Source organism: Daktulosphaira vitifoliae, unplaced genomic scaffold (genome assembly GCF_025091365.1).
Source record: "Daktulosphaira vitifoliae isolate Bord-2020 unplaced genomic scaffold, ASM2509136v1 Scaffold_4, whole genome shotgun sequence".
In the NCBI taxonomy this organism is placed as follows: Eukaryota; Metazoa; Arthropoda; class Insecta; order Hemiptera; family Phylloxeridae; genus Daktulosphaira; species Daktulosphaira vitifoliae.
Genome location: NW_026099575.1, coordinates 5,301,979 through 5,318,463, shown reverse-complemented (window position 1 = coordinate 5,318,463; position 16,485 = coordinate 5,301,979). Strand labels below are relative to the sequence as shown.

Here is a 16,485-nt window from a genome sequence, read left to right as displayed (position 1 = left end):
ACCAATAAACAGAACGAAGAACTAAACAAAACGGAACATAAATTATCAAATAATCATGTGTTATCATATGATTTTTTAGGCCTGCTTAATAATTTGATAATGATCATTACCTTTCTACACGTTTCACTTGGTTTCGAATTTTGGCAACGTGTAACTCGTTTGAATTGTTTGAAATTTAGAATTTTATTCTATTTTTTATAATAAAATTACCATTTATTTTGATTAAAATATATATATTAAGTTTGAAATGGCGAATCCAATCCCAGTCAATGAAAACAAGGAAAATAGAATTGAAAATGAAGAGAAGAAAACTCCTATATTTACAATTGAGAGTATCCTTTAATCATTTTTATTATAATCGAATTTTAGATAATAATTTATAATTTAAAAAATTAGAATATTTATATATAAATTTAGATTTCATTTTCTAAAGAATTATTAGACATGCACCATTAACAAAATTTTAACCATACATTTTTTCTATAATTTACATACGTTTTACCTTATTATTAACAATCAGTTCAAACTTAATAAAACTTACAATGAACAAGGTTATTAATTTCTGTTAAAAATTTGTAATAACTATTGTTACACTATTATTAAAAATTTCAAATAACAAATTTAAAACAATCTCTACTATTATCTGTATATAAATTTTTTTATTTTTCTTAATGTAAAAAATGTTATACTTTGACCAAACATCCTTATTTATGATATAATTAAATAACTTTTCATTAAATATATGGAGGTTCATACTTTCAAGTTTATTTCATTTTTATTTTCTTGATCTACTTTAATTTAAATAATCAATAAGTATGTTAATGTATCATACAAAATGAATATGTAAAATTTTTGACATATATGAATTGGGGTATGAAATATTAAACCATTTTTTTTATTTATTGCAAATTTTTAAATTAACATATATCCTTATGGTGATAACATTTTTTTAAATTTCAGAATATTTATAGAATACTATCAATAAATTAGAATTATTCTTACATTTTATTGGATGAATCAAAGGTACTTTCCATATAATTGAATTTATGTAAAAAATGATTTTCTTTCTCAATTTTTTGGTCACCTTTACCTTACTTTAAAAATACATTTCTAATGACAGTCTTATTACTTATTTATTTTAAATAAGATGTTGTTTATAGTTTTAATTATAAAATAATGTACATTTGGTAAATATCTTAATAATAATTGTAATTAGTTCTAAAAATAATTAAAGAAGCTCAGCAACAACATGGACTGAGGCACAATGATTATCAAAGATACAGGTATGTAATTAACTATCATACTGTTTTTTTATCACTTTTCAATCAATTATATGGTATCAATTTGTTTACAACTTAATTTATAAAAGTAAGTTAATATTATATTAAATTTTTTTTAATTTAATAATTTTTATTTCAGAGGTTATTGCTCTAGGCGTATAAGACGATTACGAAAAGTTATGCATTTACAGCAGGGTGATAGGAGAAATTTTCGTAAAAAAAACATTACTGAAGCAAATCTTACTGACGAAAGGTAACATCTTAAATTTTTAGTTAACACCTAATATTGTCAATATATCTCTTTTACCTTGAATAATTATAAAAGACGCACTACACTTAATTAAGTTAATCAACCTAAGCTTGTAAGTTATAGAACACTTTGAAAGGAAAATAGTATTTATACATTTTTTAGTGCTTAAAATAATAATTAATAAAAAAATGTATTCCAAATAAAAATTTATGAAAAATTTAAAAGTTATATTAAAAATTTTTTTTCTTTACACTTAAAATAAACAAGATTTTATTATTATTCTAAAATAATAACAATAAATTTTAAAATATTAATACATTTTTATATTTAAATACTTATGTATAGAGCTTTATACATTCCATTGATGTTAGCTGAACGTGCATGGAGTTATGCTATGCAACTTCGAGTGGAAGCCAATACAGAACCAAGAAAAAAATTTCATTTAGTTTCTAGATTAAGAAAAGCTGCTACTTACGCTTTACAATTACAAAAACTTTGTGAGGTTAAATTTAAATTTAAATTAACTAAATCAAATTTTTAGTTTTAAATAATTTCTAAAAAAAATTCAATAAAATTTAGTCTGACAAATTTGATGCTCGTACTCAGCTTGAAACTCAAGCTTATGTTGCTTGGTGTGAAGGAATGTTACATTTTGAACTACAAGAATGGAAACCAGCTATAGAGAATTTAAAAAAGGCTCAGTAAGTATACTATTTACTCATAATGTTTTAAATTTTGAATAGTCAATTGATGATAAAACTAGGTAAAATATATCCGGTTTAGTGTAATTTATAGAACAACTTGTTAATTTTTAATAAGTTATATTTTTTTTAGAATGATATATGAAAAATTAGCATCCGCCCTAAATGAAGAAGATGCAATTTTATATAGAAACAAATATGAAGAATTAGAACCTAGTTTACGATATTGTGCATATAATATTGGCAATGAAACTGACGTTAATCAGTTATTACATTTACGTAATCAAGCTCAAGGGGACTTATTAGTTACACTAGACGTAAGTATCACCTTTTTTCAAGCAAAAATAAGAACAATAAAATTTATTTATTTATTTATTTATCAGTTTCATCGTAAATTTTTATCAAATTTTTACCTAAATACAAATAGATTATATTTTTTAAAGACAAATATGTAACATAACATTTTTGTTCTGATTTAGGCACTTATGGCTCAAACACGAGACTCGTTAAGTGAAGTAAACTGGAGAAATCGTACTGTACCAGTTAAAAATACTCGTGTCAGAACATTTTTACTTGCTAATCGAGACTTTGATGGAATGTTAGATAAATGTTCTACTCTAGCTGAAAAAAATGATTCATTAGAACAGCATCTAATGGACTGTAAAGATGCGATGCATGCAATTAGAGATGATTTAAAAACTGAACAAGCAAGTAAAATGTATTTAAAGCAAGACATTTATATCTAAATAACTTTATTTTAGAAATTGGATGGAGCATCAACAGCTGTAGCATCATCATTACAGTATCTCCATACTTACTTGTCATTTATTCGCCTGGAAAGATCAATACAACGTAATTTATTACTAATTGAAAATGCATTAGAAAATGAAAATAAACCAGGATCACTTGTAAGCTTAATTTTAATGATAATTCTGATTAGTTTTTATTTTTTCTATTTATAGGGTAGCAAAAAACTTCAAGACATAACTCGATTATATGAAATTCTAATTCAGAACATCATAGAACAACAACAACTTCCTGGTCTAGAAGATGATAAAGAATTTCAAGAAAATTTAAATATTAAGGCTAAGGCTTATAAGGCTTTTAGGTACATTTGACTTAATTTTATAATATTTTAATTTATTGTATTCATATATAAATACAAAAATATTTATATATTTATTTAGGTGTTATTATATTGGTCAGAGTTTAAGTACTTTTCATCGTTGGAAAGATACTATGGCTATGTATGAAAGAGCACTGTTACATGCATCATCTATTTTAAAACAAGTTGATGGAGATTTAAAAATGCGTTTAGGTGACTTGATTAATGTGATAGAGTCTTCTAAATACAGTGCTCATGCTCAAAGTGTTTTAGAGCAAGACAATGAAGAACAATTTAATAGTTTGAAAAACTCAAAATTATTAAAGGTATATTTTTATATCTATCTTTTAGTGTTACAAATTTTAATGTTAATATTTTCTTAGCTTCCATTAGCCAAACGCTTAGACGAATATTTTGAAGATCCTAGTATATTAGGAAAGGATCCAAATGTTATTAAATTACCTCCTGAAATGGAAGAAATTCCATGTAAGCCAATGTTCTTTGATGTTGCTTTAAATTACATTAAACTTCCAACATTTAAGAAAATACCAGCACCTTCTAATTCTGTTAACAAAGAAGGTATTTCAGGATTTGTGAAAGGTCTTTGGGGATGGGGTGGGAAAAAATAAAATATTTTTTATAGAATTTTATATTTTATTTTTTTTTATAATATGTTCACTTATATTATTTCACAAATATTCATTAAATATAAACATAAGCTCTAAATTCAAAGTAAATTATAAGTTATAAATATTTTAATAAACTTTCATATATATATTTATATATAAAACCATCATTAATATAATTAAAGTATTCTATGTAAAATGAATACACTACTAAAATTTGTAGTTGCTTCATTATTTATTATAATATATGTATTTCACATCTATAAAGTAAAGAAAAAGTTCAAGAGAATTTAACTTAGATTTAAGTATAATTTTATTCAATTTAAAGCAACCTTTAATAATTTAATTTTAATTTGATAAGTATAATTAATAACAATATAAAACTAGCAATAAATGCGAGTCAATTTTTTTTATATTAAAACCTACTAACATGACTGTCCACTTTTATCTCTCCTTGCAGCATGACTTCTAGCATGCTTTCTTAAATGATCCTTTCTATAAAATGCTCTACCACATTCAGTACAAGCATGTCTCTTTTCACCAGTATGTACAACTTTGTGAAGAGTCAGCTGTTCCTTTCGTTTAAAGGCTTTACCACATACAGTACATGCATATGGCCTCTCAGAACTATGACTTTGTCTATGTCTAGTCAAGTGATCTTTACGTTTAAGTCCTGCTCCACATATGTCACAGACAAATCTACGTTCTGTTGCATGACTTGAAAGATGTTCTTCAAGTAAATGTTTATCTAAGTATTCAGCTTGACATTCAGGACATCCAAACATAGTAGTCCCATCCGAACAATATGTTATCCGTATTTGCCCAGGTTTTGGTTTAAGTTGTTGAGTCACTGCTTGAGAAGTCTTACTGATTGTAATCTGTTTGTCAGACTTTTTTCTTTTCTTAGGTTTTACTTCTTCTTTAACTTTGAGTTCTCCAGAATATTTTAAAAAATGATGTAATGTTAATGTAGCTGGTAAATGTGACAAATAATCAGCTACAGTTGATCCAGGTGCTGCAATACTCTGCCATGAAGGTGGCAAACCACTCAGTTGGTTACCTTGATCAGAATCATTTTGCAAATGAATACCATTACTGATGAAATGACCATTTCCTATACCAAAATCTGGATCAAATTGTATTGGACCAGAGGCAAAATGAGTTCCTAGCATGGCTAAATCCATTTGTTGAAGTATGTCACTTGTGCGAAATGTAGATGTCATTTTTTAACTTTATTTTGCTTCGCTTTTAAGAAATAAATAGTTTTCTAAAAATATTTAGTTAAAAATACATGACTAAATTTAATATGCCCATTAAAGAAGAGCCCTGAATTAAGATCTTTGGCAAAATGGCGACGCACTTCAAATCTAATCAATAAAATGTTAAGCAGTAGATTAAAATGTACTTTTCCATGAAAACTATTACCACGGGTTTCTATGCCACCCCTTGTGTTATCACTTATCATTAAAGGGATGTACTACTCAAGATAAGGGTTAGAATAATGTTTATAAATACTTTATTGAGCTAATCAACGAAAATTCTAAACATAATATAAATTTGTACCCTGTTATAAAATTATGAGAGTATACATTAAATTTTAGAATTATAAGAATTGATTTCGCAATGGACTTCATACTGAGCATTACATTTGGAAAGAAAATTGTATTGCTACTACGCTCTAGTTTGGGCCTATTCTGTTTTCATAACTAGCTCCAGGGGCATACAAAATGTTTTATTCTTAAATATCGACCAAAAAAAATATCATAAAAGTTTCCCTAAAGTGTGCTATAGATCCAAATTATAGTAATTAACCTCTTCTATATTTTAATATATAGTATGCCTTTAAGATAAGAGAAAAAAACCTTTTATGAAACATTTCTTTCGCTGTACTTCACAAATATATGCCACAGTATTAAGACTATCTCAAATTAAATATATATATATTTATTAGAATATTTTGTTAAAAAAAATTTAGAGAGCGCTTCTCGTTGACTGGTGTTACACATACAGAATAATTCTTTTAACACTAGCCACTCAATTTCTTTTAAAATAATAATAATTTTTTTTGACTTTTGTTAGTATTTAATATAATATAGATATAATATCTATCTGTAATAAAATATGTCTTTATTCATCCCTTATACCTTTAAATAGTAACATACATATTTAATTATACATACATGCAATTTATTTTAATAGCATATAAACTAGAAAATGACTGGTCTATAACAACTTTTGGACCAGTTATTTTCTTGATTATATAATTTTTAATTTATAAGCTAGTTAAATATGTATGTTGCTATAAATAAAAATAAAGATGACACCTTTATAAGGTATAAGGGATGAACACGAGAATATTTTATAACAGATAAACGAAGATACATTTGTAATTAGCAAAAACGAAAAAAAATTATTATTTTAAGAAAAATCTTGTGTATATTGTTAAAAAAATCACTGTATTTTGTAGTCAGTATTTATTTTTAAGTCCCTTGTACTCCTACCTATAAAAGGACAAAGTCCTGAATTTTAAGTGTAATTTTTATAAAAAAAAAAATGTGATAAAAAACGTGTTTTTTAAAGAAAGCCTGTTTAAAACATAAACAGTTTAAAACGTAACAATCCTGTTCAGTATTTATTAGCAACATTCATCCTCCTGCCAAATAAAAATATTAATGTTTTGAATACTAGTTCAAAATATAGGACAAGGTAAAAGGATTATCAATTTGGAAGAGAAATAAGTATTCATTTAAAAATGTATGTTTGTGTTTAGTACTCTATTATGCGAAACTTTAACCATAAACGAAAAGATACACAAGCGACTAAAAAACAGATAAAATTTAGTGCTGCAGAGAAATACTAAAGATAGAGTTTATAAATATGTTTAGTCAAAATACTTTATATTTTTATCACACAACCTGATAAATATTGCTTAGTCTTTTTATTTATCACCATGTTTTTTTGTCTAATATGTTAACATCACATTTCATTATGAATATATGTATATATATATATAACATATTTTTAAACAATTAATTAATACTCATATTTTTATCTTATCAAAATTTAAATATTTGACGTATATTAAAATACATCTACTTTATAGTAACAATGTATATTATTAATAGTTTGTTTCCTAAATAGTACATATTAAAAAAATTTATGTATGTTTTATGTTAGATTAATTGATAGCAAAGGAAATATAATAGTATACTGAATCGTATGATATTGTTTATTAATCGAATGTAGGAGAGTACAATATTGCTTAATATTAATATTATTATGATTAATATTTTACAAATTCTATTTAAGGAAATACTTGAGGTTCTAAAAATTAGGCTCCAGTTTATTTAATAATTTTTAGAGTTTATTAAAAATAAAAAGTTAAATTGAATAAATTATTTGCAATGTTAAAAACTGGTTATTATATCAATTAATAACTGATGTTATACAACTAGAAAAATATTAAATATATTTTGAGATGTCTAGTATCTAAAGTACTCTATAATTTGTCTCTGTGGCTAATAAAAATATCTAATAACTAGATCATAATACCCTTATGAATAATATCACATTATATATGACAATTGGTCAGACCAGTGGTCGGCAACCTTTTTTGATTCTCGGGCCACATTTACAAATTAAAAAGAGTTCGCGGGCCAGATAAAAAAAAAAAATTTATAATTACATTATTTATTATGCAAAAAAATACTATCTAAAACTTAAAATAATAATATGACTTATATAAAATACCCGTACCAAAAACGCAACGTTCAATTATATTTATACAAAATGATATTCAATTAAATTAGTCGATTTAGAATTTAAAGCGGGCCGTATTCAATAGCCACCGGTTGCCGACCACTGGGTCAGACAAATGGCTAAATTAGATAGTATGAAATATTAGATAGTGAGTTGGTAAAAATTGATCAAATTAATAGTAAAATTTTATTTATAAAAATAAAAACTTTATTATGGTTTATGTTTATAATAACATATTTTCATAATTAATATTACACAACCATAGAGGTTGTTATTTAAAAGCAGATGTACATTATATGCTTAAAATAATTATCAATACCTTGAGAATAACTTACTTTTTTTTTAATGAATAAATAAATAAATAACAATAGAAAATATTATTTGATAAATGTAAACAAAAACAACAGCTATACATTGAATTATACTTCAAAATTTAGCTAGAAGTATTTATTATTTGATAAAATCATAATATTGTATAAAAATATTTTTATTTTAATAATAAAGTAAAATAGGCATTATTTTACAGACAAAATAGATCATATTGAGCTATATTTTTTTATTTTATAACAACCCTATGAGAAATAGCTCACTCAAATTTTCTTTAAATTATTGAACAAAGATATATAAATTAAATAAAGAAATTCATTAATAACTTGCACCAGTAAACAACTAATACAATATTTGTATTAAAAGACAAAAATGGTTTTTCTATTAAGGTAAATAATAGTGACGTCATGATAACTCAATTAGATATCTCAAATTATTATTAATGGTAACATAAATATTTACATTAATATTTATAATATGAAAAGGAACAGATTTATAGACAACAAATTTTGCTAAGCATTTCTTTTTATGTATAAAAAAAATTTACCCATTGGTTTAAAATAAAATTGTTTAAAGTACAAAATATACATATATTAAGTTTTAAATCTATATTTAAAAGCTCAGCAAAACTGTAATCATGTTTTAAACATTATCCGTCAATATTTTATATTAACTATTTAAAATTGTCTGTTTACTAAACCCAATTCTCAACAACAACGATTAGATAATCTATCTGATTTCCTATCTATATTGATTTTTTCTGGTATGTCAGTTGGCTCTCGACCAGGAGTTTTATTTAAAATAGATAATGTTAGATCAGTGAATGCTTTTTCAATATTAATATTTGCTTTAGCAGATGTTTCCAAAAAAGAAATTCCATGTTCACGAGCAATACCTTCACCTCGTGCTTTACTTACTACTCGTTTATCTTCCATATCACACTTATTTCCCAGAATCATTTTTTCTACATCTTCATTAGCATGCTAAAATTTTTTAAAAGTATACATTAGATTTCTTTCTTGTATTACATTTATAAAAAGGAAAAATGTTTTAATTTGATTCATTATAAAAAATATTACCATAAAAAAAAAAAAAATTCAAGTAATCTTAAAGTATTTATTGAAGTATTAAAAATTAGTTACTAATTAAATATTAAATAGTAAAATATTTATATAATTAGATTTTTAAAGAAATTATAAACAAAATACAAAATACATTTTATAAAATTCTAGGACGCTAATAAAATAAAAAATGTTATAATTAGGCATACATAAATAATCATTAGATAGTATAAAAGAAAAGGTATAACTTTTTTATACAAAAATTTAAATAATGCAAAAATGAAATGTTATGTTTTTCAATAATCAGTTAAAAGTAAAAATTAGTTTAAACATTTTTACTTTTAACTCAAAAAAACTTTTAAGAAATACTCTACTTTTTTTGATAATTTGCCAATATTATGTACATTAAATTATTTATAGATATTTAACTGCGTATATAACAAAATATTTTTACCTACAAGAGCCTTAAAAAAAAAAAAAATTATTAAGAACGAACTTACCTCATTGATATTTCGTAACCATTTGACTATATTTTCAAAACTTTTTTCATTTGTTATGTCATACACTAACATAATTCCCATAGCACCCCTGTAGTAGGAAGTTGTTATTGTGTGGAATCTTTCTTGACCAGCAGTATCCCTAAACAATAATAATAAAAAAAAATTGAAATTTAAAAAATTATTTTTTGGTTAACGAACCATTAAAATATTGCCTTAAAATATAGATAGTCTTAGTTAATTTTATATGTAAAATTATTATAAATTAAAAAAAACAATGAAATAAATAATAGAATAATTACTAAAAAATTACTATATAAATTATATATTTAATAGTACATTACATTTAATTATAAAAACAATATATAATTAAATTAATAGATTTGAAAATGTAATAAATTTTTCTTAAACATCAAAGAATATGTTCTATATTCAAATAGTAAATAATAATTAAATGTAAAATTTTATTTGAATTACATTAAACAATTCAAATATTAAATGTTGAAATAATTGATTTTGACAATTAATGACATTTAGAAAATTTACCAAATTTGTAATTTAATTTTCTTTCCTTGGAGTTCAACAGTTTTGATTTTAAAATCAATTCCTGAAAATAAAACAAAATATANTGTGTGGAATCTTTCTTGACCAGCAGTATCCCTAAACAATAATAATAAAAAAAAATTGAAATTTAAAAAATTATTTTTTGGTTAACGAACCATTAAAATATTGCCTTAAAATATAGATAGTCTTAGTTAATTTTATATGTAAAATTATTATAAATTAAAAAAAACAATGAAATAAATAATAGAATAATTACTAAAAAATTACTATATAAATTATATATTTAATAGTACATTACATTTAATTATAAAAACAATATATAATTAAATTAATAGATTTGAAAATGTAATAAATTTTTCTTAAACATCAAAGAATATGTTCTATATTCAAATAGTAAATAATAATTAAATGTAAAATTTTATTTGAATTACATTAAACAATTCAAATATTAAATGTTGAAATAATTGATTTTGACAATTAATGACATTTAGAAAATTTACCAAATTTGTAATTTAATTTTCTTTCCTTGGAGTTCAACAGTTTTGATTTTAAAATCAATTCCTGAAAATAAAACAAAATATAATTATTTTAACCCATTAAAAATTAATTTTTACTATAACAATACAAAAATAAGTAAAATTAAGCTTATTAAATTTTCCAAACATAAATCAAAATCTTGAATTTCAATAAAACAGCATTTTTAAGAAAAATTAATGAAATGTAATTCTGTACTAATGACAACCTTTCAATCAAACTTAAAAAGTTAAACTTAAACTTAGTTTAAGTTTTAGTTTTAGTTTAAGTTAAACTTAAGTTAAACTTAAAAAGTAATTTTAATATTTCAATATATTGAAACTTTGGCTTTTAAATTAACACAAAATATTATTATCAATGCATTTATTAATTTTAATATGAAAAATACAATAAGAAATTTATGATAAAATTATGTAATTAAATGAATTATTAATTAATTTTATTCACTCAACAATTTAATCACAATACAAATAGTGTATAAAATATAAATAAATTTATATTTATTTTTATTTATATAACATAAATATGTCATAATACCAGATAACAACTTGAACTACTTCTAATTATAATAAATTCATTATAAATATTAATTTATTTTTAACATTTTTTAAAGAATTTAGAAGACATTGTTAAAAAATACATTTTTAATCAACAATGCCTATTATAAAAATTATTATAGAACCTAATGATAAACAAGTTACTTAATATTAATAATTTTGCAGATCATCAGTCATCACTCATTCAGACGTTTTTTAACCGCGTTTATGCACTAAGAAAAAAAATTATTCTATATAAATTCAATTATATAAAAGATATGCATGCACTGTAGAATGTAGATCGTTAATGAAATTATTAAAATATTTCATAATTCGAGGTCGTAATAGTAGCAACAGAAACGATTTGGAATAATTAAAAAAAAAAATTTCCATTGATTAATTAGAGCAATATTAATTTAAATAATATTATTCGGACAACGATGCAACAATTTAAATTGCTCTAGTAAAATTAAAAATATAATATAATATTCCTATCTCACCGATAGTCGATATGAACGTTGTAGTGAACGCGTCATCCGAAAACCTGAACAGTATGCAAGTCTTGCCCACGCCCGAATCCCCGATTAACAACAGCTTGAACAACAGATCGTATGTTTTTTTAGCCATAGTTGATGCGTACAATTTAATTGGACCAAAGTGTATGTGTGTAAGGTAAAAGTACCAATTTACTATTGAAAAAATGTATACCAAAAAAAATTATACTTTAAAAAAAGGCAACTAATTTCTCTAGTCACGATTGAAACATTAAACTTTAAATTAAACGATAAACTAACGACAGCGACGGTACGTCGAGCACGAGCACATACGAGTGTTTCTCGAAACGGCACGAAACTATGGGCAGCTAATAATACAAGAACGGATGTTTGCATTGTGAGTACTGACTGCAGCAGTTGAATACATTGAGAGCTGCGATTAGTAGCGTACCACGACCGTCGTCATGTTTATCAGTTATAGTATCTTAGTTTGTAAAAAGTGTTGCCAACTAAATATAATATTAAATATCTTATAATATCGCGGGCATATTAAAAAATGTACATTTATCATATAATTTGAATTAATTATTATTTTTTATTGTGGCAGTTCTAGAGGTAGACTATAACTCTATAAACTTCATAAATGACTGCAATATTAACATTCAATATAAGTCCTCATTATTTATTTAAGCAGATAAAAATAAGATAAATAGAGCTATATGGTAAATAGAGTGTTATGAGATTGATTGTATTCTCCATACATGATTTACTGAAAAATATTTAAATGTTCTAAAAACATTTAATTACTTGTGAAATTATTAGTAATAATTCTCGCTGTTTTATTACTTATGATAAAACTATTGTTTTTAACAAAATGAACAATAAAGAGAGAAAAGAGCTTTATCTGTTTAATATTCTTAAACTGGTAGACTAAGTTCTCTTAGTTTCACTAGAAAATGTTAAAAAAAATAACAAAAATAATAGAAAACTCAATTTAATTTTTTTTGCCTGGTCAATTTTCTCCTTTGATTCTACACAATAATGTGATTTTATTCATTATAAAAGTTTAATTAATTACCATCTTATAATTTAATATAGTTTTAAAATTTTGTTAGAATTTATAATTTTTTTATTTTATTTAGACTGAAATAGGGTAAATGTAAACGGATGGGTAATTGTAAATTTATTTTTTCTCTTAAAAATATTTAGCACATTTTACTTTAGATTATTAAATTCTTGACCTTATACATATTTCTATTATATCTAATGCAAGTTTCAAATAAAACTTGTATGTCTACAAAAAAAAAAAATTAATTTACAATTACAAACCAATATGGGGTATAATTACAATATTGGGTCTTTAAATATTGTGAGAGGAAAAAGCGCAAGTATAGGTGACATTTTAAATTTAATTTTAAAAGAGAGATACATTTTAATATTCCTTTAAGTGAGAGACCTATTTCTTTTGAAAATAATGCTTATTTTGGGGAATCATTACTCTATGGTGCCCTCTTGCGTTCACGCCTGGGAAGACTAGACTCCCCCACCAAAAATGATGTAAATAAATGTGTATGATTTCTTAGGTTTGAGGGAGGAAACCTCTTTAAGGGACTTAATCTTCTCACCTCAAGAGACATCTTTACTCGGCAACACATCTTAAAATATAAATGTAAGGACGGCTAGAAACTGAAATAACATCGGATTTTGGCAACATTTCTTATTTTAGTAAATTAGTTCATCTACATTAAATTTGTTTTAGTACATGTTAATTACAGAATCAAAAAGTATTATTATAATATTTTAAATCTTAATCAAACTTAAAATTTTCCCTTAAAAAAGTTTAAAATCCAAAATTAACCAAAAAAAAAATATCGGTTTTCAAATTATAGTTTTTTTAAGGTTTCAAAAACGATTTTACAATACATTCGGTTTTATTGACCTATATAGTCTTACAAAAATTCTATATAAGTATACTTACTTACTAAATATGGTAAAATTTTCGGAAAAACCGAAATCATTTCGGTTTTTAATTCTAATAATAAGCATGCCTATAATGCCTCATTCCCCCATATTTTGTTGTTAATGTAAGATATTTTTCAATATATGAAAATGCTACAAAAAAAAAAACGGCTGAACATTTAAACATATCAAAATTTTAAATATTTTCTTAACTTCGCATTAAAACTAAAAATATTTAGTTAGTAAAAACAATTCGTCATTTGACAAAATGGAGAGGGTTAACCCTTATTTTTAGCTTCAGGGCGTCCTTGGATCAAATTGGAACTTTTGAAGTTTTTACTAAAATTAAAAAAACTAATCAATTGTTTTAATAGAATATATTCTTATTTCAAATTTCAGTGTTTGTTTTATTCACGAAACAACCGATGTATAATTCGTCATAAATGCATGTTAAATATCCAAGATGGTTGCTATATCCTTAATATAACATACTTGTTCAGTGTTAAGAACAAATATCGTAATGATATATTTTCTTAGATTAAAAAAATAATACACAATTTTATAGTAAGATTTAATGACAGTTTTAGCTTCGATGCGAAGCGGAGAAGGTATTAATTTTACTATGATGTGTTTTTTTTTTTTTTTATGTCTGTTGCCACTTTTTCTCAGCTCTCACTGGACCGATTTCTTTCAAAAATACGTCAAAAGATCACAAATCGTATCTAGTTGAAGACATTACCCTTAAAAATTGAAAAAAATTCTCTCGTTCCCCGCAAATGGGGGAAATATCCAAAAAAATTACAAATTTAAAAATCGCTAATTTTCGAAATTTTTTCACTTTTTTTTCTTAAAACTTCCATAACTTTTTGAAAAATCAACAAATCAACATAATTTTTTTTTATACTAAAACCTTAGATATTTACCTTTTATTTGATATCATTTTTTTGAAAATTTATCTCTTAACCTGCTCATTGGGGGGGATTTAAAATAGCAACTTTTTTACAAAAATTAACTTTTTCAACTTAATTTTTGAAAATGTTCCGGAAATACTGCGTCCTTTAAACATATATCAAATTAAAGCTTATTTTATGTACTATAAAATGAAAAAAAAAAATTTGTCCCGACACTTTTTTTTCTACATTTAAACGGCTGCCGTAGTTAAAAAAACACTATTTTTGTGTTAAAATTTTCGATTTTCGATTTTAAATTTTCAACTTAAAAATGCTATAACTTTTTGAAAAATGTATATATCAGCACAAATTTTTTTTTTCTAAATACATTATAAGTACATCTTTCATTTGACATACTTTTTATTAAAATTGGACAATTTCCCCTTATATAGGGGGCGTTCAAAACTTAAAATATTGTAAAAAACATAGATCTTTTTCAACTGAACTTTTGAAAATGTTCCGGAAATACTGCGTCCTTTAAACATATATCAAATCAAAGGTTATGTTATATACTATCAAATGAAAAAAAAAAATTTGTCCCGACATCTTATCTTCTATGTGCAAATGGCTGTCGAAAATTTAAAAAAAAATGTAATGTTTGCGATAAAAATTACATTTTATCGGGATGTTTTTTGTACTTAAAACTGCCATAACTTTTTCAAAAATGAACAAATAAAAATAATATTTTTTTGTATTGAAACCTTAGATATTTCCCTTTCATTTGATATAATTTTTTTTGAAAATCTAACACTTATTCTGCTCACTGGGAGGATTTAAAATAGTAACTTTTTTACAAAAAATAACTTTTTCAACTTAATTTTTGAAAATGTTCCGGAAATACTGCGTCCTTTAAACATATATCAAATTAAAGCTTATTTTATGTACTACAAAATGAAAAAAAAAAATTTGTCCCGACACTTTTTTTTCTACATTTAAACGGCTGCCGTAATTACAAAAACACTATTTTTGTGTTAAAATTTTTGATTTTCCATTTTAAATTTTCAACTTAAAAATGCTATAACTTTTTGAAAAATGTATATATCAGCACAAATTTTTTTTTTCTAAATACATTATAAGTACATCTTTCATTTGACATACTTTTTATTAAAATTGGACAATTTCCCCTTATATAGGGGGCGTTCAAAACTTAAAATATTTAAAAAAACATAGATCTTTTTCAACTGAACTTTTGAAAATGTTCCGGAAATACTGCGTCCATTAAACATATATCAAATCAAAGGTTATGTTATATACTATCAAATGAAAAAAAAAAATTTGTCCCGACATCTTATCTTCTATGTGCAAATGGCTGTCGAAAATTTAANTTCTATGTGCAAATGGCTGTCCAACATTTTTAAAAAAATGTAATGTTTGCGATAAAAATGACCTTTTATCGGGATGTTTTTTGTACTTAAAACTGCCATAACTTTTTCAAAAATGAACAAATAAAAATAATATTTTTTTGTATTGAAACCTTAGATATTTCCATTTCATTTGATATAATTTTTTTTGAAAATCTAACACTTATTCTGCTCATTGGGGGGATTTAAAATAGCTACTTTTTTACAAAAAACTAACTTTTCAACTTAACTTTAAAAATGTTCCGGAAATACTGCGTCTTTTAAACATATATCAAATTAAAGCTTATTTTATGTACTATAAAATAAAAAAAAAAAATTTGTCCCGACGAACTATCTTCTATGCGCAAATGGCTACCATATTCAAAAATATGTTATTTTAACAAGTTTTTTTTTTAAATTAAACATTATCTACAGATTTGCATCGAAGCGTTTCTTATGATAGTGATTTTAATCACTGTCAGATATCATCTATACTGGACCC

At 23.9% G+C, this 16,485-nt stretch overlaps 3 protein-coding genes across 4 annotated transcripts; 1 reads left to right on the top strand and 2 right to left on the bottom strand.

Moving 5' to 3' along the window:
* The first annotated feature begins 109 nt into the window (after positions 1 to 109).
* Positions 110 to 3,969, top strand: LOC126905126 (signal recognition particle subunit SRP68). The gene is made up of 11 exons (XM_050684566.1): positions 110 to 332; positions 1,217 to 1,283; positions 1,420 to 1,533; positions 1,876 to 2,032; positions 2,110 to 2,231; positions 2,365 to 2,548; positions 2,711 to 2,938; positions 2,993 to 3,139; positions 3,194 to 3,339; positions 3,419 to 3,662; positions 3,720 to 3,969. Exons 1-11 carry the CDS (start codon positions 248 to 250, stop codon positions 3,963 to 3,965), a joined length of 1,740 nt encoding a protein of 579 aa, XP_050540523.1. The 5' UTR covers positions 110 to 247; the 3' UTR covers positions 3,966 to 3,969.
* A 46-nt stretch (positions 3,970 to 4,015) lies between these two features.
* On the bottom strand, positions 4,016 to 5,340 carry LOC126905130 (gastrula zinc finger protein XlCGF7.1-like). The gene has a single exon (XM_050684569.1). It carries the CDS (start codon positions 5,183 to 5,185, stop codon positions 4,388 to 4,390), a length of 798 nt encoding a protein of 265 aa, XP_050540526.1. The 5' UTR covers positions 5,186 to 5,340; the 3' UTR covers positions 4,016 to 4,387.
* A 2,795-nt stretch (positions 5,341 to 8,135) lies between these two features.
* Positions 8,136 to 12,159, bottom strand: LOC126905132 (ras-related protein Rab-10). Of its 2 annotated transcripts, none has more exons than XM_050684573.1 (4): positions 11,741 to 12,159; positions 10,671 to 10,731; positions 9,610 to 9,748; positions 8,136 to 9,031 (listed from the first exon to the last, which is right to left on the bottom strand). In XM_050684573.1, exons 1-4 carry the CDS (start codon positions 11,865 to 11,867, stop codon positions 8,756 to 8,758), a joined length of 603 nt encoding a protein of 200 aa, XP_050540530.1. In that variant the 5' UTR covers positions 11,868 to 12,159; the 3' UTR covers positions 8,136 to 8,755. The 2 variants fall into 2 exon arrangements, with proteins under 2 accessions (XP_050540530.1, XP_050540531.1); XM_050684574.1 differs by lacking the exon at positions 10,671 to 10,731 and adding an exon at positions 10,153 to 10,213.
* Positions 12,160 to 16,485: the final 4,326 nt, after the last annotated feature.